Source organism: Antennarius striatus, chromosome 22 (genome assembly GCF_040054535.1).
Source record: "Antennarius striatus isolate MH-2024 chromosome 22, ASM4005453v1, whole genome shotgun sequence".
NCBI lineage: Eukaryota > Metazoa > Chordata > Actinopteri > Lophiiformes > Antennariidae > Antennarius > Antennarius striatus.
Genome location: NC_090797.1, coordinates 12,494,939 through 12,520,000, shown reverse-complemented (window position 1 = coordinate 12,520,000; position 25,062 = coordinate 12,494,939). Strand labels below are relative to the sequence as shown.

At 41.0% G+C, this 25,062-nt stretch overlaps 1 protein-coding gene across 3 annotated transcripts in view; it reads right to left on the bottom strand.

Moving 5' to 3' along the window:
* LOC137589536 (anoctamin-1-like) overlaps window positions 1-24,790 on the bottom strand; it is a 51,561-nt gene extending 26,771 nt beyond the window's left edge. For 2 of the 3 annotated variants that reach the window (XM_068307368.1, XM_068307370.1), the window contains exons 1-12: window positions 24,573-24,790; window positions 20,623-20,819; window positions 15,382-15,423; window positions 13,328-13,711; window positions 7,117-7,215; window positions 6,679-6,830; window positions 6,157-6,211; window positions 6,004-6,055; window positions 3,568-3,623; window positions 3,113-3,160; window positions 2,882-2,946; window positions 1,994-2,128 (exon numbers count right to left, since the gene is read on the bottom strand). In XM_068307368.1, coding sequence (XP_068163469.1) covers window positions 1,994-2,128; window positions 2,882-2,946; window positions 3,113-3,160; window positions 3,568-3,623; window positions 6,004-6,055; window positions 6,157-6,211; window positions 6,679-6,830; window positions 7,117-7,215; window positions 13,328-13,711; window positions 15,382-15,423; window positions 20,623-20,819; window positions 24,573-24,609 — 1,322 coding nt within the window. In that variant the 5' untranslated portion in view covers window positions 24,610-24,790. The remainder of the gene's footprint in view (window positions 1-1,993; window positions 2,129-2,881; window positions 2,947-3,112; window positions 3,161-3,567; window positions 3,624-6,003; window positions 6,056-6,156; window positions 6,212-6,678; window positions 6,831-7,116; window positions 7,216-13,327; window positions 13,712-15,381; window positions 15,424-20,622; window positions 20,820-24,572) is intronic. The other variant, XM_068307369.1, reaches the window with a different exon arrangement.
* Between the last annotated feature and the right edge of the window lie 272 nt (window positions 24,791-25,062).

Here is a 25,062-nt window from a genome sequence, read left to right as displayed (position 1 = left end):
GCATCGCCATGTATGGACTTTGTCCTATGAAAGCAAAAAAAAAACAAGACTGCAAACACCCCGCGACACTCCTGAATTCAAAATTTTACCATAACCTACTAGGATAGATCAAAGATCAAAGCTAGTGCTCTGACCGACTTTCATTGACCAAAGCAGTAGATTTGATCTATGGTCTTACTCTCGCTGGCCTTCTCCCTCGTCTTTCTATCTTAACCGGTTCCTGAGTGTATTTGACCTTGACCTAGTTTTCTCAAGGTCAAGGTCATCATCTCATTTTCATCCCCTTTGCTGCCCGACTCATGTGTTTGTAGTTTCATCTTTATATCTGCAACGGTTGCGAAGATATTTGGTGGACTAAGGGACACACACGGACACACACCCCCGCTCTGAAGCGGGATGTAATCATCTGTTACATTTGAAGGTAAGCTTCTTATTTTAGAAGAATTTTCTCTATAATTCTAGATAATATCTTAACATCCCAACAGAACATGGTGTCGATGGCTGCTGCTTGGCTGTAATAAGCCCGGTCATTTATTCAGCTGGTTTTCCCAATCTGTCATTTAATCAATAAACAATGTCGCTGCTGCCTGAACTTTTAGTCCCACCGTGACCCCAGAAGCCCCCTGTACGCTCCAGTTAGTGGGTTAATTAAGTTTGCTAATCACTTCTCAATGCCTCTATGTAAACATATCTGTAGTGACTATTTTTGTTCTGCTGTTGTGATAAACTTTTGAAATTCATGGATTGTTTGTCTGAACTGATATTTAGTCATTTTAGAGTTTAAGGCATCTAAAGTTCTCAGAAATCGGGAGCTATGGGGGGACGTGCACAAATGATGGCAGGATGTTTCGTAATTGGTTGTTGGTTATAAAATTGTGAACATATGATTGCTCACTGAAATGCATTGTATATACTGTATGCCCAAATAGTGGACAGTGTGATCTGTGGGACTTATTTAATAGGTGAGAAGTTATTTTTCAGCCTATAGAAACCTAAGGAAGTGACAATAACAGCTAGCTGGGAGCTAACCTCTTGGTAAATTGTTGGCTAAAACATGAAGCAGTCAGCAGTAAGTTATCCTCCAAAAGATTATTGATCAATAATTATTTATTTCAATTAAATGAATGGAGTGAAGTTGAACCTGGTTAGAATTTAATATTCAAAGCAGGTAAAAATATAGAGTGTGTGTGTGTGTGTGTGTGTGTGTGTGTGTGTGTGTGTGTGTGTGTGTGTGTGTGTGTGTGTGTGTGTGTGTGTGTGTGTGTGTGTGTGTGTGTGTGTGTGTGTGTGTGTGTTTTACGGGCCTGTAAACACTATGCATGTGATTTACTAACTGTTGTCTCGAGTGTGCGAACAATTTCCCTATGGGGATTACTAAAGTATATTACATTACATCACATAGTCAGAATGGCATTTACACACACACACACACACACACACACACACACACACACACACACACACACACACACACACACACACACACACACACACACACACACACACACACACACACACACACAGCTATTTGCCCTAAATTGAAAAGCCATTCAGCGATCCATCCTCCACTAGCCAATTTAAAACTGACTTTGCAATAAATGTCCAGTTCTGAGCTGAAAAGATTGTTGCTGCAGCACTAACCCTTTACATCAGGACACACACACACACACACACACACACACACACACACACACACACACACACACACACACACACACTCACACACACTCACTCTGCCTCTGTTGTACCACACGCTCTGCGTTCCTTCCCACACACAACCCCAGTTGAAGCCGAGTGCAGCAGGTATCTGGGTAATCCCTGTCTAGTGAGCGTGCTTCAGGGCATGTGTGCATAAATGTAACATGTGGTGGGAGGAAATGTTAATATTATGAATTCTTCCTTTGTTAGTATTGTACACAAAGTCCTGTTCATATGCTAATTCTAGTTCCACTTTGAAATCAGGACCAGCGAGTTGCAGTGTGATTTGCAGTACCTGGGTATGTTGGTATCCACAGTTGCCACCCCATAGCTAAACACAATGATTCCCACAATGGAGGCTGGGATCAGCAGCTGGGTGTAAACGCCAAGCCATGCAAAGTAAAGACCGATCTTTTCCCCAAAGTATTTCCTGTGAGGGAAGAGATCACAGATCAGAAGACGAAAGTGAAATTTGAGTTCAGTTTGGGGAAAATTAAACAAGCGCACTAGACCAGAGGTGTAAAAAATAAAATGATGAGTAGAGTAAGAGCTGTTTTTATTTCAGTTTTGAATTAATTACTCGGAGCCCAGACTTGTTTGCACACTCTGCCTCCTATATTTCAAGACTGACCTAAAGCATGAAAAAAAAAAAGTCCTGGTGTGTTTTCATCAAATTTATTTAAGTCATCATAAACAAAAAATATAATAACATTTACATGATACTTATTGTACTACATGTATACATTTCAGTTATTGTCTATAAAATCATTTTTAATGAGAGCTCAGGGGGGAAAAAAATACATATATGGAAAAAAAAAAAGATATGAAAGTGTCCAAGATGTTCAAACACTACATTTTCATCTTAATCATTAGTTAATATTTCAGTTTACTTTCACTTTATATTTTATACTTTCGTATTTACAGAAGAGGCAAAGATGACTTCACGGACAACACCGCAGATTCTTGAATACAGACATGAACGTCGAAAATAGTTTGTCTCGTCAAAAATGGGCAAAATACAGCGACAAGAATGACTTGAACATTTTTGTAATATGGGCATGAATGTGAAGTGATGCACAATGTTGTTGTGTCTCACTTATCAGATGACAAATTGCATTTATCACACAATGTGAATTTTGACTAAAGAAAAACATGTGACTGACTGGTGCCGTGTCTGTTTTACCTGACCAGATCAATGGGCTGGTACTTGTAAAAGGCTGAGTATTTGGCCCATTCATCGTGCAGAACCTGACAGGAAAGAGACAGAGGGGCATGTGTCAGGTAAGTTTAACAGGTGTGTAGAATAGTATTTATGCCCAATTCTATGCCTGATTCCAGATTTTTCATTAGAGACAATTGAGAAGAAAGAAGAAGGGAAGAGGAGAATGGAGAGAAATGAGAGGAGTAGGTCTACTTGTCTGTCACTCCTCTCCTCAAGGTGTCCGATGAACCTATAGTCACCCTGTGAAGCAAAGACAGAGGGTGAAAATCCCGAGAACACACCGTTATGCAAAACATATCAGTGACTTTTCCGTCAACATTCTAAATGCTATGGCAGGCATCCCATCAGGCACGAAGATTTTGTCAAAATACGTTTAACTATCAGCTTAACAGTGACTCCAATGGGAAATCTGTCTCCCAGTGATCTCATTAGCTTATTATGTTAAATTTATTGTAAGCACCGATTATTCTGGCCACCTTTACTTTGGAAACTTCTCATGTTTGGCCAATCATGAATAGAAAACAGAAAAAGGTGCAACAAACATTTATATATTTCAATCAAGTCCCTATCAGTTGCAAACTGATTATTGCAGTGAAATAAATTCTAGTCATTGGGTTTCTAGTGGGAATTCCAAACCTCACACATACATCATGGAGAGGGAAGGCAGCGTCGTACACGCCTTTGGCTATCAACGTGCTGATGCCTGGGAAAGACAGAGTGAAGGAGACAAAAAAAAAACAAATCCAGAGAGTAACTGAGTGTACTTTTCTCCTCCTGCTCTATTAAAGCCAATAAAGTATTAAGAGTCGATAATGTAATAACATCTGATAATGTAATAACAGCTGATAATGTAATAACAGCCCACAGCATGATAAATCTGCCCGTTTTTGAAACGTAATAGGCCGATGACGTAACAGAAGCCCTGAAACGATAATGTAACAACTTTTTGCTAATAATGTAATAATTTATTACTAACCGTAATCCCTAACCCTAACTAAACCCAATCCTAATCCTAACCCTGAACCAAATCGTAACTCTAAACCTAACCGTAACCTTAACTCTAACCCCTAATCATTACTTTAGTAGTCAACGTCTGGGTTCAGAACTTTTATTACGCTATTAGCCAGTTATTAGCCAGTTATTACATCATCTGGCTGTTGCATTTCAAAAACAGGCAATTTATCATGTTATCGGCTGTTGTTACATTATTGTCTTCTTCATGCTCTGTTATTCAAGTCATCGCTCCATCTTTGAAGTGATTTTCACGTGAATCACATATTATATTCCCCTAGGGAGGAATCAGATTTTAACCACTAAATAGCTTCAAGATGTGATTAAAAAGGACTGCAGGAGGTTCACTAAACATGGAGCTGCGTTCGCTCAAGGTGAACTGATGGAGACGTGTGCAACGCACATAGTCTATTGGGACTGAATGGATGGTTGAACCAGCAATGTAACATAATGATTGTCAGAACTCAGTGTATGAATTGGTTGACAACATATTGTGATGAGAGAAATGTTTAATTTGAATTCTTAGGACGGGAACTACACAAGCCGATTTGGCTTCTACCCATCAGCCCTTTTTTTTTTCTGATATTGTTGATGTTGCAGATGAGATGAAGGTGGTAAAGTCTGTTGTAATAATACGTCCCAGAAAAAAAAAAAATACAGTTGTTGTTTTAAAAGTGCATTAATCATCTTGATGATTTAATTATACCTTCAGCATTGGTTCCAGTTCCTGGTTTCTGTCCTCAAACTGAAGCTACCCTTGACGGTTTTCCCACAGGTCAGGGAGACATGGATTCAGCCACCACTTACTAAAAACTAGCCTTCTTACATCCGCTCTAAGTAGAGCACAAATCAGGCCTCATCCAGACTGTGATTTATTGGGTTACGTGGGTACAGATTTTAATCTGGAAAAACGTCCTGTCAGGAGTGAAGGTGTGGTTTGTGTCACATGTCAAATGACCTGGCACACACAGCCGGCTTTTTCATCAAAGTCATTAATCAATCAATTATCTGTGCCTCAAAGGGACTGTGATGCAGTGATTAGATGTGCTATTAATGAAAGGCATGACCAACGCTTACACAAGCACACACACACACACACACACACACAAATGCTCACTGAGCTGGCCAGAAACAACCACAGCTCCCAGAGGCCCCAGCTTCAATCTCTGCTAGACCCTGGAAGAGTGACCCACTTGTAAAGGAGAGAGAAGGACAACTGAGACACTGGGAGTGGGCTCTGTGCATGTGTGTGTGTGTGTGTGTGTGTGTGTGTGTGTGTGTGTGTGTGTGTGTGTGTGTGTGTGTGTGTGTGTGTGTGTGTGTGTGTGTGTGTGTGTGTGTGTGTGTGTGTGTGTGTGTGTGTGTGTGTGACAAAATTCATGTTCCAATGATAAACTGGGAAAGAGGAAATAGAGGTTAAATAGATGCAACTCTATTTTCTTTTTGCCCTGCAGGTCCAGCAGGACCCGCCAGCGGAGACCTTCTGCTGCGAAGGGGAAGCCAACCAGACATATGGTGGATTACTGAAAATGAAAATGGTGTCAGTTCATTCCTATATGGGCCTGATGGGTGCCATTAATACATATGCTGCTATATCTGACTATCTATTAAAATCTATCTGCAGACATTCAGACACTACAACAGGACCCACGTTGGCCTGATTGCAGATTGTGCTGAATAAGGTGGTGCTAAGATAAACCTTTAATAGTCCCAATATCAGATGGTTATAAGCCTGTCTTTAAACTGTAACTGACACACTCATTTCAGGACTACCTGTGTCTCATGATTATTACTTACTACAAGAAGCAGAAATATAACTATTATGGAGATTTCCATATGTTGCCAGGCAGAAATTTTACATGTAACCTGGGGATAGGAGGAGTGTGAAGTGACAGCGCTCTTTAACTTAAGCTGACAGAATGATGAATGTGATGAGTTTCTTTGTCGGAATGGGGAAATGGAAGATTTCACATTGTTTTACTGCAATTCTTTTTGGAAATCATGTGTCCACCAAACACAAACACACACACACACACACACTAACACACAGTCTAACTGCTCCTTATCCTCACCTATGGTCTGACAGGTTCGTACACATACTGTCCGTCTCAGGATCTCGTAAGCCTGCGGAAGACGTGGGATTATTAGACCAGACGTACGAGTTACTCCTCAACAAGTGTGACACATCACAGAGACACTAATTAAAATATGAATGCACACTTAACTATTCTGCCTCTTGTGGCGTTGTCAAAGAATGTGTCTTTGGATGTGATGTTGTACCTGAAAAGAAACAGTTCAGACAGAATTCAGAAGACGTGACAGACATATAAACAGGCTAGAGGCTAGAGCAGTTATTCAATGTCTGACAGTGGTATAACACCTTGGAAAAAACACCTATAAATGTTCTAAAACATTATTTGGAATTTAAAATTCTAGAATTAAACTAGGATATTTAAACGAGCCCATTTTTGAACAAAATATTTTTGTGTGACAATGTCATGTCTGTCTTTTAAATTACAATTTTTTATTTTTTGATTTAAGTAAATTTGGTATATATATATATATATATATATATATATATATATATATATATATATATATATATATATATATATATATATATATATATATATATATATATATATATATATATACTGTATATATATAGTTGACAGTTGTGTATCTGTGCCAAAAACACAATTCTGCAGCTTTTTAAAGGTTGAATGTGCGGTGTGTGTACGTCTTACAGGTGTAGTTTGTCCCTGGAGAAACAATGTGAGAGGAACTTTGTGCGTTCGTGGTCCTGATGCGGGACTTTGGGCTGGAACGGTTGGTTCATTTTCCTCCACACTGTACTCATACTGGAGCCAAAACCACTTTCCTCTTTCAGTTCATAACTCTGAAAAGACACACAACACGTAGTTCATCAAATTATTATAACACTGTTAAAGAGAGTCATTTTAGAAATGAAACCCTAATATAGGGTATATTATATAATCTTAAATATTATCTGATTAGATCAGTATGACTGAGCTTCATGCAGCAGGACTCTATTCAATCCTGATTATGTTTCTTCTCCACGGACGATTTCTGATTGAAATGAGATGTCTGTCGATCTGAGACACCAGAGATGATCACACATCAACAGAGAGCTGCTCCTCATCACCCCAGAAACCTGGACTTACCGTCTTTGTGGGGACTTTAATCTTGAGGAACTCAGCCTCTCGACAAAGCACCGGCCACGGGGCGTGGAGACGAGTGAAGCTTGGACCGTGGGTCTTCAACTGAAACGCAAATAAAATTCATGTTACGATATACTTATGTAGTGGAATACAGCCTGGAGCAGACGAGGCACATCTTCCCAATTACGTTAATGCAATGCAGTATGTAGAATATGTCTAGTTGAGACAGCAAATGAGCCAAAACAAGGACAATTATATCAATTTGTACCTCGAGCGGAAGTGGTAGTTTTAACATTGTGGGAAAGTTTGATTACCTATATTCTGTATTCTCTGGTGTTATGTCATAAAAACACTGCAAAGAAAAAGATTTGTCGACCTTTTTACCCACGACAAAGACAAGACAACATCTTGTTGAGATTATTCCTCATTGAGGAAGAAACTCCGGGCAGAACCCAGACTCTCTTTATTTTACAGAATTTGACGGAGAAATCATCGTCTCTTGGTTTATGTCTTCACGGTGGACATTCTGAGGCAGGGATGTAATTCTCAGCAGCCTTATAGAACTTGGCACAACAAATGGTGTGGTTTAAAATAACTACACCAATCAGAACAGGATGTATTCCTTCAATTGACATCATCAGATCAGTGTCTTTGGTAAAATATGTTCATATTTGACGGAAAATAAAGATTATTATCAAGCAATAACTTAATGTGATTATTTTTTGAACTGCAGCTCATGTGAACTGAGTGATCTGCATGTTTTTTGGGTAGGAGGAAGCTGGAGAGAACCCACGCAGACATGGGAAGAACATACAGAAAAGAATCAAACCTGGAATCTTCTTGCTGAGAGGCGACAGCCCTGCTCGCTGCACCATCATGCCACCCTATATTATATTATATACATTATTAATGCTACTTTGTGGATATAAATGGCTTCATTGTCTTAATGTGGTCTAAGCTCTCTCTCTCTCTTATTCTCTTTCTCTGTTAAATCATACTTTATATCTCTTGCTGCTAAAAGATTCAGACAGATTTTGAAATACATCATGCCTTCTAATCAAAAATATAGTTAAGGCATTTAAATAAAATAATGGCTTATCCAGCTTATTCAGACTATAATTATAATTATTTTGCATTAAGCTGCATTGGTGTGAGGATCGGCAGCACTCAGTAGAATCAACAGGTACTTCAGTGAACCTGCCCTGGTCTTCTGTAGCTGATTAAACATTCTTTATGAAGTCGGTCTGCAGACTGTAACTAGAAATTTAAAAGAGCAGCAGCCAGCAGGGGATGGTAGCCGGGTAACTCTACCCTCCTTAGAACCCCCCATCTGCCTCTGTGAGAGGGGGGGGGGGGAGTGACAGAAAGGTGGCACGGTAAATGATGGAAACTTGAAACGATTCCCTTTCTCCTCTCTCGACTCCTACTCTCCTGAGATCTTTCACCCCCCCTTCACCACCACCACCCCCCCCTCACATGTATATCACTGTACCTTCTGCTACCTGCTAGACACTATTTCACTCTTGTTCTTCTTATATTTCATTAACTCCTCTGTCATCCACACTTTCCTTCATCATTCAACGGGATGCAGACGAGTAAAAAGCAACCAGATCTTTAACATGATATAAAAACAAACGGTTGTGTGCAGATAAAACTCTTGTAGGTAACGTTTGGTTCACTATTATCACTATCTCCCCAGCTGCACACTCAATAAAAGTAGGGTTTCTGTCCTCAGATGATTCTGAAAAAACCCGTTCTCGTGCAAATGGGGAAAAATTACAACTTAATCTTATTCTAATGTTGATTTTCTTCTGCTTTGGCACACGTTTATTCATTTTGTGTAGCAATTCATCCTAAAAATATGTAGGGTAACCAGAAATTAGAAATATTGCACATTTAAAATTATTTCCACAAAGAATTTTGAGCATGTTTGCGCGTGATTGTTTAATGTACCAAAACTAGTACATCGCAGTAAATAAAACATTGAGAGTGGTTGAGCTCTTTCGGCAGACGTTCACCATTTTAGTAAAAATACCTCCACCTAATTACTGGTAATACTAGTCTGCAGTCCAGTCACTAATCCAGTCATTGTGCCTAAAATTAATAAATTAGAAATTCTTCATTGATGTTAAAATTCTGCATGTGCTTCTATTTTTCCTTAACTCGATCACCTGCACCCAACTTTTTTCCATTAAATCCCAGCGACTTGCTCACATTCATTTCTTTTGCCCCTTTTTCCCCTCTTCCTCTTCCTCACCTTCCTCTCTCTCGCTCTTCTGATCTCCTCTGCTTCCTGTCTACCGCTCCATCAAAAAAAAACGAAGATATAAATACCTTCCGGGCTGAAGGTTAATTAGAGGAGGGATTTCCAAACGGCTCTTTGTGTCTGCGGTGGGGGGTAACTAGGACGCAGCTGGGGGCACCTTTGGATGGAGACGGGCATGGAGTTATGAGAGGGTGAACCGTTCAGCTGGGGAGACGATGAAGTCGTGAACAGAGAGGAATGGAGTCGAACGTGAATGGTGGGGGTCTACTGGATACGACTGGTCTTCAGCTACACATTAGTGTGTTCACTCACCACAGAAACACTGTGGGACAAATGAAGGATTAACTTATCTTAAACCTCATGATGACATCCTCCTAAAATTAATACGACGCATCATTCAACTTTAGTTACACATTAATTACACATGATTTCTTTGAAGCACATAAATAATAGTCACAAATACAGTTACAGTTCCCAACCTGCTACAGAACTCACACGGTACCCAAGGACCGAGCTTTTCTTTCACTTTGGGTTCATCCCTTATAGAAGTACTTTGTAGTTATAGCTATGCTTTGTATTTGTGTTATAATTCTCTAAGTGTCTCTTTTAAAAGCAGCCTGGGGGGCCATTCTTGTTCTGCTGTCTTTCAGTAGCTTTGTTATTACATATGCTCTTTTTGAGTGCAGTAATAGCATTTATTGTTCCGCATTCATGCCCCTCAGTCAGTAAGATTGGTTATTCATTCATTTATTCATTCATTTTCTGTAACTTCTTATTTAATGTAGGGTCATTCCGGTGCCACTCCAACATGACTTCACCATGAACAAGTCACCAGTTCACCATATAAATACAAATAACCCTTCTGACTCACATTTGTAACTATAGACTAATTCATAAGTGCTGCATGTTTTTGGGGGAAGGACAAAGCAGGAAAACCTGGTGAACCCACACAGAACCAGAGAGAACATGCAAACTCCACAAACCCAAGTCCAAAATTTTAATAATATTTCAACCTGCTTGCTGTAAGGCAATAGTGACACTCATTATGTCTCCGATCTGTCGAGCTGTATTTATATTTTGATAAATTAAGTTTGTCTCGCTTTCCCATGATGACACAAAACAGTATCGTGTCAGAAAGCCATAAAATAAAATAAAGCATTTGTGTGAAATATTTTTCTATAAAGTATTAAATTCATTTGTTTCTGAATTGTGCTTTTTTTTGACTGAATGAAGCATCACCATAATTATACAGAACATAGGTGGGTTGGTCTACCAAGAGTCTCACCTCAGAATTAAGAACAGGATTCCCATCCACGGTGAGGGTTAAGCATAAAAACCGTTTGGTTAACGTTGGGAAAACATATTTTTAGTTTGTCAAACGGGAACAAAAGACTGGATTCAGATTGTTTAAGAAGAGATGGAGGGCATTTGGTGAAAAACTTTAAGACATGATATGTAGCTTCTCTGATCTAGGATTCCCCACAGCATCACAACTGTCACTGTAATTACTGATGAATAATTTCCCACACAAACATTTGTACATTCACCCATCAATAATTTTGATATCTTGCGAGACCATTAGTATTTCCCTCTGGCAAAGTGGGGCAGTTTGTGCAGAAGGACCTGTGCAGGTACGTTTATTCCACTGTCTTAATAAGCAATTTGTGTTGAAAGACTCATTCATTCCATAGTTAATCCTGCTCATTCTGTTTTCCAAGCCCCCACAGACAAAAACTCTTCAGACATACCAGGTCCACTTCTAAAGTAACATCTTGCTCTGATTTAATTAAAAGTGCTCTTTAAGTGGCTATCCCTAGGAGATCGAAGGTCAGGTCAATAATCCTCACACACAGTCAACAAATGACATTTAAGTCACCTTTATTTCTACCATCCAATTAATGTGAACTCACACAGGTCGCTAAGACGCAGTTGGTACAAAGCAAATGATAAATAAAACATATATTGGATTCAATATCATGAAATGTAATGAAAATGTCATCGTAAAATATATATGCACTGGACTTCGTCTCTTTATTACTCTATTATTATTTAAATACTTCATCGTTGATATTTGGCTAACTCACAATAAGTGGGAAATATCAGAGCTGCAGGGCAGAAATTACTCCTCTAAAAATACAAAAGAAAACTTATGAAACATTAAGTGATTCTTTATTCAACAGCTCCTTCAGTGGCCCATTCAATGTGACATTTTCTACATGTAAAAAGAAACAAAACTAATCTGAGGAGTCCCTCAGATTGTATCACTGCAGCACAACCAAAGGAGCGTTATGGAATGTCCAGCCCTTTATTCTGGCTGCTCTATTTGATGTACCCCCCATCAATGATACAGTATGAGATAAGGAACTATCAGTCAGTCAGCTAATCCCATCCTGGCTGAGGCCACACCGTCAGCAATCTGATTAATACAAGCCCACGGACCTCCAAACCTGCCAACCAGCACACACAGGTGTGTGTACAAAGGAGTCCTGTGAATTTAGCAAAGCATGCATCACATTCCCACAAACCAAACAGTTAAAAGTAGAAATTTATTTCAGAATCTGCATTGTATCCCTTCCAACAACCGAAGAGATCAACGCTTCAGCCTTCCAAAATTCTTCTCCTCAGTGAGCCAAAGCGCAGCAGCAGTTTGGTTGGTAACAAGTGGAACTATAACAATAACCAAATTTCTGTGGCAGTCAGCCTGCGTTTCCACCAAAGAAACTAGAGCACACACACTGTCTGCCAGCCTCCTACTATACACACACACATCCACACAACCTAAAGCGGGACTGATCTCTACACACACTAACAAGCAAGCACCGGTTGCTACGTAACGCACAATCACATCTAAGTGATTTGTACATGTCAAAACAAAATTACCCGTTTCGGGCTAAATCAGTAAATCGATACAAAGAGGTTAGCACAGCAGCTGTGTTGGCTGCACTCACTAGAAATCATGTCTGCTAGCTCAAAGCCATCAAGCCCCTGGTGTGGATTCAGACTCCCCGTCATATGTGGAGGTGGTAAACACCAAATGACATCGCATTAAAATTAGGTTTAGAATGGATGTGGATGGATCACGGTTACAAAACAGGCATACATACATTCAATAAAAACCACATTTAGAAAATGCAGTTCATCTATCAAAGGGAATTTTCAGGAAAAAAAAAACTAACAGCTCTCAGAGGTGACAACTCATTATATTCCACTATGTGAAATGAAGTAATTATATCTTATGGGAGCATATAATTAAAATATTCTGAACTGCTCCTTTACCGTGGAAAATCTAGACGTTTGCAGGATACTGATTATGTGCATCTTTCTGATGGAAGAAACAAGGATATTTGTTTCAACAGGTCGGCTTTAGCTTTGCATTTGTGTGTTCCATGAATAAATGATTATCTAGCACAGAATTTCCCAAAATATCACTTTTTCAGGCTTTTTTTTTTTTCTTTTTACAGAGGTGATAAACTTAATGGGGCAACATTTGGGGCAGATTTGGGTTTGTTTTTTTATTCTTGTGGTTTTCTTTTTTTGTTTTTGTTTTTTTAACTTTTGGTGAGTTCAGACTTACATTCATTTGAGAAAGAATTAATTTACATGATAAAAAAAAGTAAAAAAATATACGTTTTTCATTTCATCTAAATGCTGTCACATTCTACTCCATCCTATGCTCTATAAAAAGGGAGGAATCGTTCATAATTGACTCCATTTAAGTCCTATGCTGTAATTCCAAAAGCCATATCACCCCACATCGATTTGAAGAAGTTGCTGATGCTGATAATGTATGTTTTTCTTTGATTTAAAGGCCCTTGGTTGAGTTTGCTCCAAGACTTTGAATAAATTTAAATTATAGTCACTGCTGCATCACTATAATAATATGACAAGAGGCAGAAAGAGAACCAAGGGATAGCATGGACATTAGTGTGACAATAAATTCACACTCACCTCTCTGTCTCTCTCTATCTCCAGGCCGGCCTCCAGCAGGTTGGCTTCAAATTCCTGCCTGATCAGACGCATCTCGTAGTCAGCGGGCTCCGTTTGCTCGTTCCCTCCCGCGCCTCCGAGCTCCACGAACACCTCACCGACGATCGCAGCTTCTCCTCCTGGTATGTTGGCTCCTCTTCCCGCCTCCACATCTGAACCCACCGGGGAGGGAAAGTTGCCGTTGGAAACAATGGATAACCTGTCGTGTGAAATCGAAATGGTGGGAGATCGGATGGAGCTGTGCCGTCGCTGATGGAAGACCAAAACATAGTCGACTTTCCTTCGGCCGTCGGCGAAGTAAAGGCCCTCTCCGCTGCTGTGAGGGTTTGAAGGTGAACCGACAACCTGCAGGGAGCCAATAGGGAGATTGAAGGAAAAATTCAGAACATTCAGTGAAATCCTCCAACTTTTATGAGTTACTTTCTTCCGGCTGGTGTGAAACAGAGGAAATCTATTATAATAATCACATTTGTTTGATAAGATCCAGTTAAACATATGAAATAAATACAATTGATTCAAGATGGCATACACAGAACCTTTAAGAAACAGTGTAGTTATGGGATAATTGTTTGAATGAACTTAGACATCTAGTGCGCTGTCAGCACACACACACACAGACACACAGACACACACACACACACACACACACACTCGCAGGTTCTCAACAACACCGACGTGAGAACCTTCAGCAGCAGTAGGCAGTCGGTTCACCTTTGGCAGTAACAGTCTTTATTTAGACAGAGGCACAGTAGAGAGGGAGACTAAACATGGAGGGCCCAAGAGTGAACACTCTAGAGGCTCAAGGCATGATGGGAAATTTTTTTTCCAAGAGCTGGTTTCTCACTTATTTGTAAGACGGACTTAAACCAGGAATGACCTGAACTGTGATGCACGTCTGTGCAATCATGCATAGAAATTCTGTGTAGTGTGTGTGTGTGTGTGTTTTGGGGGGGTTGGGGGCAGGGTAATATGTCACATATACACAGTTTCTTTTACATTGAAGTGCAAATTAACACAAAATCACTTTAAGGTTAAAAATTAAAAGATGTATAAAATGTGTGCTCGTGTTGATTTTAAGCAAGCAACTCAACTAATAAACAGACGTAATAAAATTAATGTCACTCAAACGGTTGTGTTAGACTTCCAGCGTGAGAACGATCTTCACTATGTTCAAAGATACTGAAATCTGTCCAAATCAGATGCTTTTTTTGCTCAGACCCCCAAAAAGAGCTTCATCCACCTCCTTTCAGAAGATTTTTTTATCATAAAAATCAGGTTAATGTCCTTGAAAAACTCTCCATTAAGTCTTGTAAATAACTTAGATGGACAAACAGAGATAAAAACAGTCAAGTTGAAGTTTCCACCAGAACAAACCTTGACTTAATTTATATGCATTCTGTTCTAAAACTGCCCTCACTGTGGATAAAAGCTGTGTAAATATTAAAGTGAACAAATATTAGCAGCAGGAGCTTTATCTATGACGATGGATTGTTTTTAGATTTTGAAAAAATATGTTTAAAAATGTTTTTGTAATAGCTGGTACAACGAGAGAACACGTGAACGCTGCATTTTGACATAATATCATGATAAAGTTGTTTATTTTCAGTGTAGACCGTTGTGTTCATTGGTTAGTTAACAGGTTAACAGGTGCTTACCATGGATAAGAACAAAAAAAGTGTGTATTGTCATTAATCCAGACTGATACAACCAGTTAAAGTGTGTGTTCTACTTGGACTTGGTGAGCAGTTGCACTAAAATATTCAATGTGCTGTGATAACAACATGAACCACTAATCCAATAATGAAACTCACACAGAGATCAGCACTTAAATATTGTGTTGCTATAATTATTATCCTCATACAGTGAATTATGATGAGACAACAAACAGTAGGTGACAATGAAAGCCATGCCGCTCCAAAAGATGATTCTGATCACAGTTTCAGCAAAAAAACTCAACTCAAAGCAGAGGCGAGAAAAGCAGCAGCGTGGGGGTGGATGGATCCAGAGGTACTTACTGGGATCTTGTCTTCACTCGTGGACATCTGCATGTTTTTAGGCTTAAAGACACAGAGTAGAAGAGAGAAAGTTGACTTGTTTCTACAGAAAAAAACGCACGGGAGTCATCATCGCCGCCTTCATCCCCATCATCCCCTTAAATGACACACTTCAAGCTTTAGTCCACAGTCCACGAAGCTCATCCGAGCTCGATCACATCGTTCTGTCAGAGAAGGACGTGTCAGATTTGGAGAGAGGACTCTGATCACATGCTGATGATACCCATCTACCCAACTGTGAGGTCTGGAGGCAGGCTGCGCGCCACCGGCGCTTTTGGCGCAGCGCATGCCACACTGTAAAAAAAAAGAGAAAAAAAAGACACGGACTAAAAGGGGCTGCGTGGGGGGGGGGGTCCATTAAAAAAAAAAAGGCGATTTTGGAAATAAATTCCAAATATCACAAAAATTGAGTCGAAATATGACAATGATAACCTAAAATTGTTGATAAATAAAGTCGGAATATTACAAGCATGACGTCGATTTATGAGGTGAATGGAGTCGATCTACTAGAGAATAAAGTAAAAACTCGAGTGGAACGTCACGGGAGGGGATGGGTGCTGATGCAACCAACGGACCCCCCCCCCCCCTCTCCCTCAACAAACCGAGACCCGCTTCTCCACCTCACCAGAAGACGAGCAAGTCTGTCGGGTCAGGTAAACTAGTGGGACAACTTGTCCCAAACTTCTTGTTTTCCCATAATATAAAGCAACTTTAAGAATATTCGGGAAATATTTGAACTTTTTTCCTCATAAAATTGCAGCACTGCTCTTAAAACATTATGAGGTCTTCCTGATTGACCCTACGTCTTAATTCTCATAATATTTCAACTTTATTATTATACCTCAGATCTTTTCATTCTTAATTTAGTAATAATCCTAACAAAATAGTCATGCTAAATTAATGAAGTATGTTTTCAGTGTGTTTTAAACGCTCTTCAAGGTATAACATGTAAAATGACCGACTGAGACTATAAATGTCTCCCTTCACATATTACACACAAGGCTTTCCCTTTCATTTATTTAAAATGCCAGCCTTTATGCTGTACTGAAACATTTCCTCCTTAAACCTCACATTGGTCTTGAATTCATCCCTTCTGGTGAAAGATTAAGTCAGCTTAATTCTAACTCAAACTGACACCGAAATTGAAATTATAAGATTGCAAGAATATTGAAATTTTAAGGATCACTAATTATATCTGAAGGCACATTTAATGAGATTTTATCTATTTTATGCTACCTCATAAAGTGATGCAATGCGGTGAAATAAATTACCCACAAAGGAAACATTACGTGATTTGAGTATTTTTACAGGCGTGCATTTGAACAGGCGTGGGAAGTTCTGCTGCTCACATATGATCACCTTCTTTGGTCCTTCGATTATTTTTCACCCTTTGTTAACCTGCCATACAGGAGAGACTACAGGTTGTTCAGTTGAATATTACAGCCAGAATCATTGATCCTTTATCCGAGTCGAGTTATAATCCATGGCCTGGACAGTGGTTGTGAATATCAGCTGCGCTGTGTATTGATAAATCTAAGGAACCGTCAGTGGTGCTGACATGACAGATGATTCTGCAGGCAAGCACCTCTTTCACCTTAGATCTGTGAGATTCTGTAGTTCCATAATATGCAGCCACCTGCACATAGTAGAAGCAGAATTATCCAACTCCCATTGTATATTAGGCTTACTGTTCAATTGTAGTACAATGATCCCTCTTTACTCGCGGTTAATGCGACAAACTATTTTATTTTCTTTGGGAATATCTCACCACAGTGTGCCCTCGATGTTTAACAGCATCTGATTTGCCAGTGTGTGCTCTTATGAGGAATGCCACAGATATCATTTGCCAAAATGATATCTATAAGTCAAAGTCAAAGTCAGCTTTATTGTCAGGTGTACCATATATGCACGACATACAGCACAGATGGAATTGCAGTCCTCTCTGACCCACGGTAAACAGGCACAACAACAGGCAGTACAACACAGGCAGTACAACACAGGCAGTACAACAGGAAGTACAACACAGGCAGAACAACAGGCAGTACAACAGGCAGTACATCAGACAGTACAGCACAAAGTATGAGACGAAACACAAAGGGATGGTTACCATCTCTATACACTGAGAATTTAATAATGTTTCCTCCAAATGTAGTTCATAGGATAACATTACATTCATGAATATCTAAAGAATTCCTTAACAATGTGTAGTTATGGAGAACTGACAGGATCAAGGAGACATGAGGATTTGTGTAGAATTCCAGTAATATTTCTGTCATGTCTCTGGGATCATTTAATAGTCAGCACTGATGAAAACACAGCTAGAGTCAGAACTACTAGGATAGATAAGATTGTCTAGAATATATATATATATATATATATATATATATATATATATATATATATATATATATATATATATATATATATATATATATATATATATATATATATATATATATATATATACTGATATATACCCTCCATGGAAGAGACGGTTAGAGGCCAAGATAAAGGCGACACGGAGAGAAGTCAGCCAGCTAGCCGAGCTACAGAAGGGGAACATGGTGAATAAAGGGGCACCCAGGAAATACAGCAAGCTCTCCATACCTGAAGCACTCGAAACTGCCAAACAGAGACTAACAGCTCTGGCTACCCGACTGAAGCGATACACCAAGGAGATTGAGGCCAGGAGAATAAACAAGACCTTCTCCACTCAACCAGCAAAGGTGTACTCTCAGTGGCAGGGAAATAGCATCCGGCCAGACCCACCAAGAGCTGAGGTGGAGAAATACTGGAAGGGCATATGGGAAAGAGTAGCATCACACAACACCGATGCCCAGTGGCTAGTGGACCTAAGGACTGACCACAGCTGCCTCCCAGAACAAGAACCAGTAATCATCTCAATGGCAGACATCCAAGAAAGAGTGTCAAAGATGAAGAGTTGGTCAGCACCGGGCCCCGATATGATCCATACATACTGGCTAAAGAAGCTGACAGCACTCCACGAGCGTCTAGCAGCACAGATGAACCAGCTGCTAAGGGATGGGACGCACCCAGAATGGTTGACTGAAGGCAGGACAGTCCTGATCATGAAAGACCCACAGAAGGAATCTACCCCATCCAACTACCGGCCAATAACCTGTCTCAGTACAACATGGAAGCTCCTGTCAGGCATCATGGCAGCTAAGATGAGTAGGCACATGGATCAATATATGAGCGGGACACAGAAAGGAGTTGGTAAGAACACCAGGGGAGCCAAGCACCAGCTACTGGTGGACAGAGCAGTACACAGAGACTGTAAGAATAGACAGACCAACTTGTGCACCGCCTGGATTGACTACCAGAAAGCCTACGACTCAATGCCACACATGTGGATACTGGAATGTCTGGAACTGTATAAGATCAACAGGACACTAAGAGCCTTCATCAAGAACTCAATGGGGAAGTGGAAGACAACCCTGGAGACTAACTCCAAGCCAATAGCCCAAGTTAACATCAAGTGCGGCATATACCAAGGGGATGCACTATCACCACTGCTGTTCTGCATAGGCCTGAACCCCCTCAGTCACATCATCACAAAGAGTGGCTACGGATACCGATTCCGAAGCGGGACAACAATCAGCCATCTCCTCTACATGGATGACATCAAGCTGTATGCCAGGAATGAGCGAGAAATTGACTCACTGATCCACACCACCAGGATCTACAGCGACGACATAGGGATGTCATTCGGATTAGACAAATGTGGCCGGATGGTATCAAGAAGAGGCAAGATGATCAGAACTGAAGAGGTCAACCTACCAGGGGGCAGGATAGAAGACATCAAGGACAGCTACAAATACCTTGGAATCCCACAGGCTAATGGCAACCATGAGGAGGCCGCAAGGAAGTCATCCACAGCCAAATACCTCCAGAGAGTAAGGCAAGTCCTGAGAAGTCAGCTGAATGGCAAGAACAAGGTCCGAGCCATCAACATGTATGCACTGCCGGTCATCAGATACCCCGCTGGGATCATAAGCTGGCCAAAGGAGGAGATAGAAGCCACAGATATCAAGACTAGAAAGCTCCTCACCATGCATGGAGGGTTTCACCCCAAGTCCAGCATCCTGAGGCTGTACACTAAGCGGAAAGAGGGAGGCCGAGGACTAGTGAGCATCAGGGCCACTGTCCAGGATGAGACATCAAAAATCCAAGAGTACATCAGGAAGATGGCCCCAACAGATGAACTGCTCAGTGAATGCCTTAGACAGCAGAAACCTGAGGAGGAGGAGGAGGAGGAGACAACATGGAGGGACAAGCCCCTACACGGCATGTACCACCGTCAGATAGAGGAAGTGGCTGATATCAAGAAGACCTACCAATGGCTGAATAAAGCTGGACTGACAGACAGCACAGAGGCACTGATCATGGCAGCACAAGAACAGGCCCTAAGTACAAGGGCAATAGAGGCCAATATCTACCACAGTAGATCTGACCCAAGGTGCAGGCTATGTAAAGAAGCCACAGAGTCAGTCCAGCATGTGGTAGCAGGGTGTAAGATGCTCGCCAGCTCAGCATACATGGAAAGGCACAACCAAGTAGCTGTGATAGTGTACAGGAACATCTGTACCCGGTATGGACTAGAAGTACCCAAATCCCAATGGGACATACCACCGAAGGTGGTTGAGAACAGCAAGGCTAAGATCCTGTGGGACTTCAGCTTCCAGACCGACAAACAGCTACTGGCTAACAAACCGGACATTGTGGTGATGGACAAAGAGCAGAAGAGAGCAGTGGTGATAGATGTGGCGATTCCAGCTGATGCCAACATCAGGAAGAAGGAACACGAAAAGATTGAGAAATATCAAGGGTTGAAAGAACAGCTGGAACAGATGTGGAAGGTCAAGGTTAATGTGGTCCCCGTGGTAGTAGGAGCACTTGGGGCAGTGACCCCCAAACTGGAAGAGTGGCTCCAGCAGATTCCTGGAACAACATCTGAAGCCTCAGTCCAGAAGAGCGCAGTCCTAGGAACAGCTAAGATACTGCGCAGAACCCTCAGACTCCCAGGCCTCTGGTAGAGGACCCGAGCTTGAGGATGACACACAGATACCACCCCACAAGGGTGAGAGGGACATTTTTTTTTTTTTTTTTTTTATACTGTAGAATATAGTTTTAACTACAATAACAGGGTCATCTACCCCATTGGGAAGTAGAACTTAGTACCTGAAACAAAGTTTGTGATTCCTCAGCCCATGGTTGGTCTTTGAATGGTTCCAGCTCCATGATGCTGTAGGACATGGGCTCCAGTCCCATGTGAGACGCTTCCCTGGTCAAAGGATGCACAGCATCACTGTGGATGGAGGAAGACTCACTGAGGGCTGTGGCCACTTGGCTGAACCCCCCTCTATTGGTCCATGTATCTGGAAGACATTGAGTTTGGATGATAAGACGAACAGGAATAATTATGATTCAGGGTTTCTTTAGATGACGGTTCAGAGGCACGTGATATCTAGAAATCCTATATTTTCACATTAGTCACTAACAGGCTGCATTTTTGACATGTATGTGGTGAAAGTTCAAAGAAACAACTTTACGCTAAAATGATTATGACAAAATGACATTAGATTTAATTCTAATAGCTTGTAGTCAAAATTGTTGGCTGTCATTTGGAGGAACCTAATAAAAAAGTGATGTAGTGAATCCTTGTCACAGAGGTGAAAGTAAGTAGCTCTGCTCATATATGAAAATACACATTTTTTTCTACATGGGGGATCAAATTATTGTCAAAAATGATCAATGAGAGAACAGCTGACTGGAAACCAATGAGTTCACTGGAATAAACATATTCTAGCAAGCATTAAGTTGAGAATACCCATTCCTTAACTACCCATAAGCTTGCCCAGGTTAGCCGTTTTCTCATTTTCAGTCGTCACCATGCTGTGCTTACCTGTTAATAGAATACTATAATAGGAAAAACTCTGTGAAACTGTAAGGCGCCACAACACTGGCAGCTTTGAAACCAGTGGGGACTGGAGGAACTGGGAGCCCAGCTCAGTGAGACGACCACAGCGTTTGCCTATTGGATGAAGTTCTGACCCCGCAGAATCTTTTTTAAACATCGGATCTCCTGCAAGGTCTCACGCACGTCTGGGTTCTAAAGGTCGTTGCCATTGGAGCCACAAATATGCTAAGTGGCCGAGGGAATGTGTGTGTCACACTGTGCTAATGATGCATGTGTCAGTCAACCCCAGTCTGGAAGAAATGTACAAGCAAATGTGAAGCCAGACACAAAATGTAGAGAATATCACTGAAAGAAGTGGAGGTAGAATGGTATTAGAATCTTAATGTTATTTAGTTTAAGATGCAGACAGGAAAATAGATGACTTGTTTATTTGAAACACGTCCTCCAGTTTTTAGGGCAGACAATTTATGCATCTTTATCAATCTGACTGCTGTGTCGTCAGGACCTGCAACAGTTTTTTCTTCTTTTTTTTTTTCCATAAGATTACTATGGTTATTTTAGGGATACAGCTAGTTGTAACCATAGTAACACACCAGGCCACATGCTGCACTCTCATTTCACTACCATGGACAGTGCTCTTTCAGTTTTCTTTCTCTTCTTAGAACAACACTTAATCCGTCTGCGTTTGAGCGTGAGGTCAGTCGGTCAGGTGAGCACAGAGCGTTTTGATGATGTCTCATGAAGCGTTTTAGCGCCACAAGGAAACTGACTGATGACAACAGTTGTTTTCCTGTTCCTCTCAGCTCACTTGGCAGCAGCGCAGAAGCCTGGAGGTCAGAGAGGCAGGCTAGCAACTGGAAGGTCGCCAGTTTGGATGTGGTAGGAGGGAAAATGAATGAGAAATGCATGTATAAATATAAAGCAGGGCATCACGGAAAAACCAAAATGATGCTCCGTGTGTTTGTAGATTTAAAAAGTAAAGCATTCTAGACTAGAAATCCCCAAAACAGGGTCAGACTCTAAATATAAAACATCTTTGGGCACTAAGGAAATCCCATGTCAGAGTTCTGAGTGCATTATCCTCTATGGGAAATATGCTAAGACTAATATATATTCTGCCTCAGACATTGATTTTCATCATATGTATATTGTTTTTGTATCATAATCATCTTTGAAATACATCGGGACAAAACAACTCGTCAGAATGTTTCTTTATAACAGAAAATTTTGGAATTTCACACAGCTGATATTCCTGAAGCTAAGATAAACATTAATATTAAATCTCATTGGCAGAGACAGAGGATATATTTCAGAGGCATGATGATGATGATGAGCTCAGCTCTAACAGCCCAGTGTATAGATTAATCCAGGATGAAGATTAATACATTTTAATCCTGTTCTATTACAAATACAAAATGAATGTTTCAACAACAAACATTTTGGTCAACTGTTACCATTGTAATAGATCAATACCTGGTTTAAAGGCATTCTGACATCACTGGTTTGTATAATACAAGAACTATACATTTAGATTTCAGTGGAACATATTTTCTGTCCAATAGGAAAACTGACGAAACAAACAAACAAAACAAAGAAGTCAAAAGTTAATTTGAGTTGTAAAAGTAGACCAGAACCTTCATCAACTCACACTCATCTACATTCAAACATGGCTAAAAATATAAAAAATAAAACAACTGAAGAATCCAGTTATCAGATTTGCACCTTCAAGGCCACTAAAGCATGCCTCAGTGAAGTGGTGTCACAAATGCAATATTAGACCCAAATTGTCAAGCAAATGCGTTTTCTATGTCTGCAAACATGTTTGAAGGGGTCATTTCCATTTGACAGCACTAATAGAATTTTCCACATGTACTATTCTGGTCTAAACATTTACGTAAAAGTCTGGCGTGGATCCCAAAGAAGCCTGTGGTGACAACAGCTGGGGCATCATTATTGACTGTCATTCGTTCAGCGAACATCCAGGACACAGAACGGTAATGATTCTGGAACGCAAAACCTCCAGGAGGCTCAATAGGAAATCCTGGTCATTCGGGTGTCAGGGTCAATATGTCCCGATTGCATCATTTCAGAACTTATGCCCTGCAGTAGCCCAATAAAAAACAACAACAACAACAACAAGAAAAAAACATGCAATGCATGACGTCCGGGACGTCACAGCTCAGAGGATGGTCGTCCCTCCCAAACTTTGACGGTGTGAATTCTAGCTGAATTCGCAGAAGAGGAAATAATTTTAAGGATCGCAGTCACAGAAGTCTGTTTATCACCCGTAGGATTTGGGAACATTAAAACCAGGACAAACACACTGAGGAACATCTTGTCTCCCTCAGCATTAACCTCCATCACACCCCCTCTGTGACTTCAGCATTGACTTATTTGTATCTGTCTGCTTCCATTTATTTAATAAGCACCATATCATCTTATTTACAGCATTTCATGTGATATCAGCTCAATGTTTATATTTCCGTCTAAACCCTGTTTTGTGTCCCCTTGTTATTTTAACTCAACATTCTTTATCTGCTGTTAAATCACAGACAGTCACCAAAAACTACATTTCCCATCAGCGACAGTAAAGATTCTCACAGAAGGAGATTCTTTGTTTAGACTTCAGCTTTCAGGGCTTATGATAATGTTATTATCTTTATCCTCCTCTAACTCCACATGGATCATTTGAAGTCAGGCCTTAAGGATTTCTTACCTCACCTACAGTAAAGCCCCACGGTAGTCGGTAATATAAGCAAACCAGGATTACTGCCGTGCTTGAGGTGCACTGAGAACAAGCACGTGTTGAACATCAACTCTTTAAACTGATTCATTCTGCACAAACGTGCGAAAACACTTTCTCCCTGCGTCGGGCTGAGACACGACGTGAGCGCCGAGGGGTCCGGATAAATAATCAAATTAAAGCACAGAAGCCTCACATGCAACTGTATACCCCCGCCTGCCTCACAGGGCCCACCAACACACAACTGCACACACACACACACACACACACACACACACACACACACACACACACACACACACACACACCTGAGTGGAAATGGGAAGGGACAATAGGCGGGTTACTCTACGGTGGTCCCGTCTAGTGTGTCCTGTTTTGTTGGGTGAGGATACAGGAGGGACAAGCTGGACAGGTGGCACAAAAGGAGGGGGTCCTGCTGGGTTTCCTATACGTTCTAGTGGCACTCACCTGCACAGGTAGAGGAAGGGGATCTACGGAGAGTCATTTCACCTCAACTCTGAGTGACTCCGGCTGAGAGGCAGGTCTTGTTTTGTTTGAGTTCTCAGTCAGTCAGTCAAGCATGCGTCTCTGCTGTCAGCAGCAGGTGAGAGAGACAACAGCACAACTCTGACTCACTGGTGCAATCCTGCGCTCAGCGGAGGCTTAGCGCCGCTGGGATAATGCTCCTCTACAAATGGCTGGCTGGGGAAGAGAAACTCAAGCGCTCAGCTTGTTGTGTACGCTCTAAACACACCGCGCACCGGCCGGGAGGGTTACAGGCCAGCTGGCTGATTGGGCCTTTCGCAAAAGGAATTACAGCCGCACACAGACAAGCTGAGATTATTGGACCCTCTAATGTGTATTAATTACTGCGCCTTCTGTCGGGGGTTGGCTGCCAACCTGTGGGGTCTTAAGGGTCCACACCATGGAGCTTAAGAAGTGGCATCCTTTTTTTGCA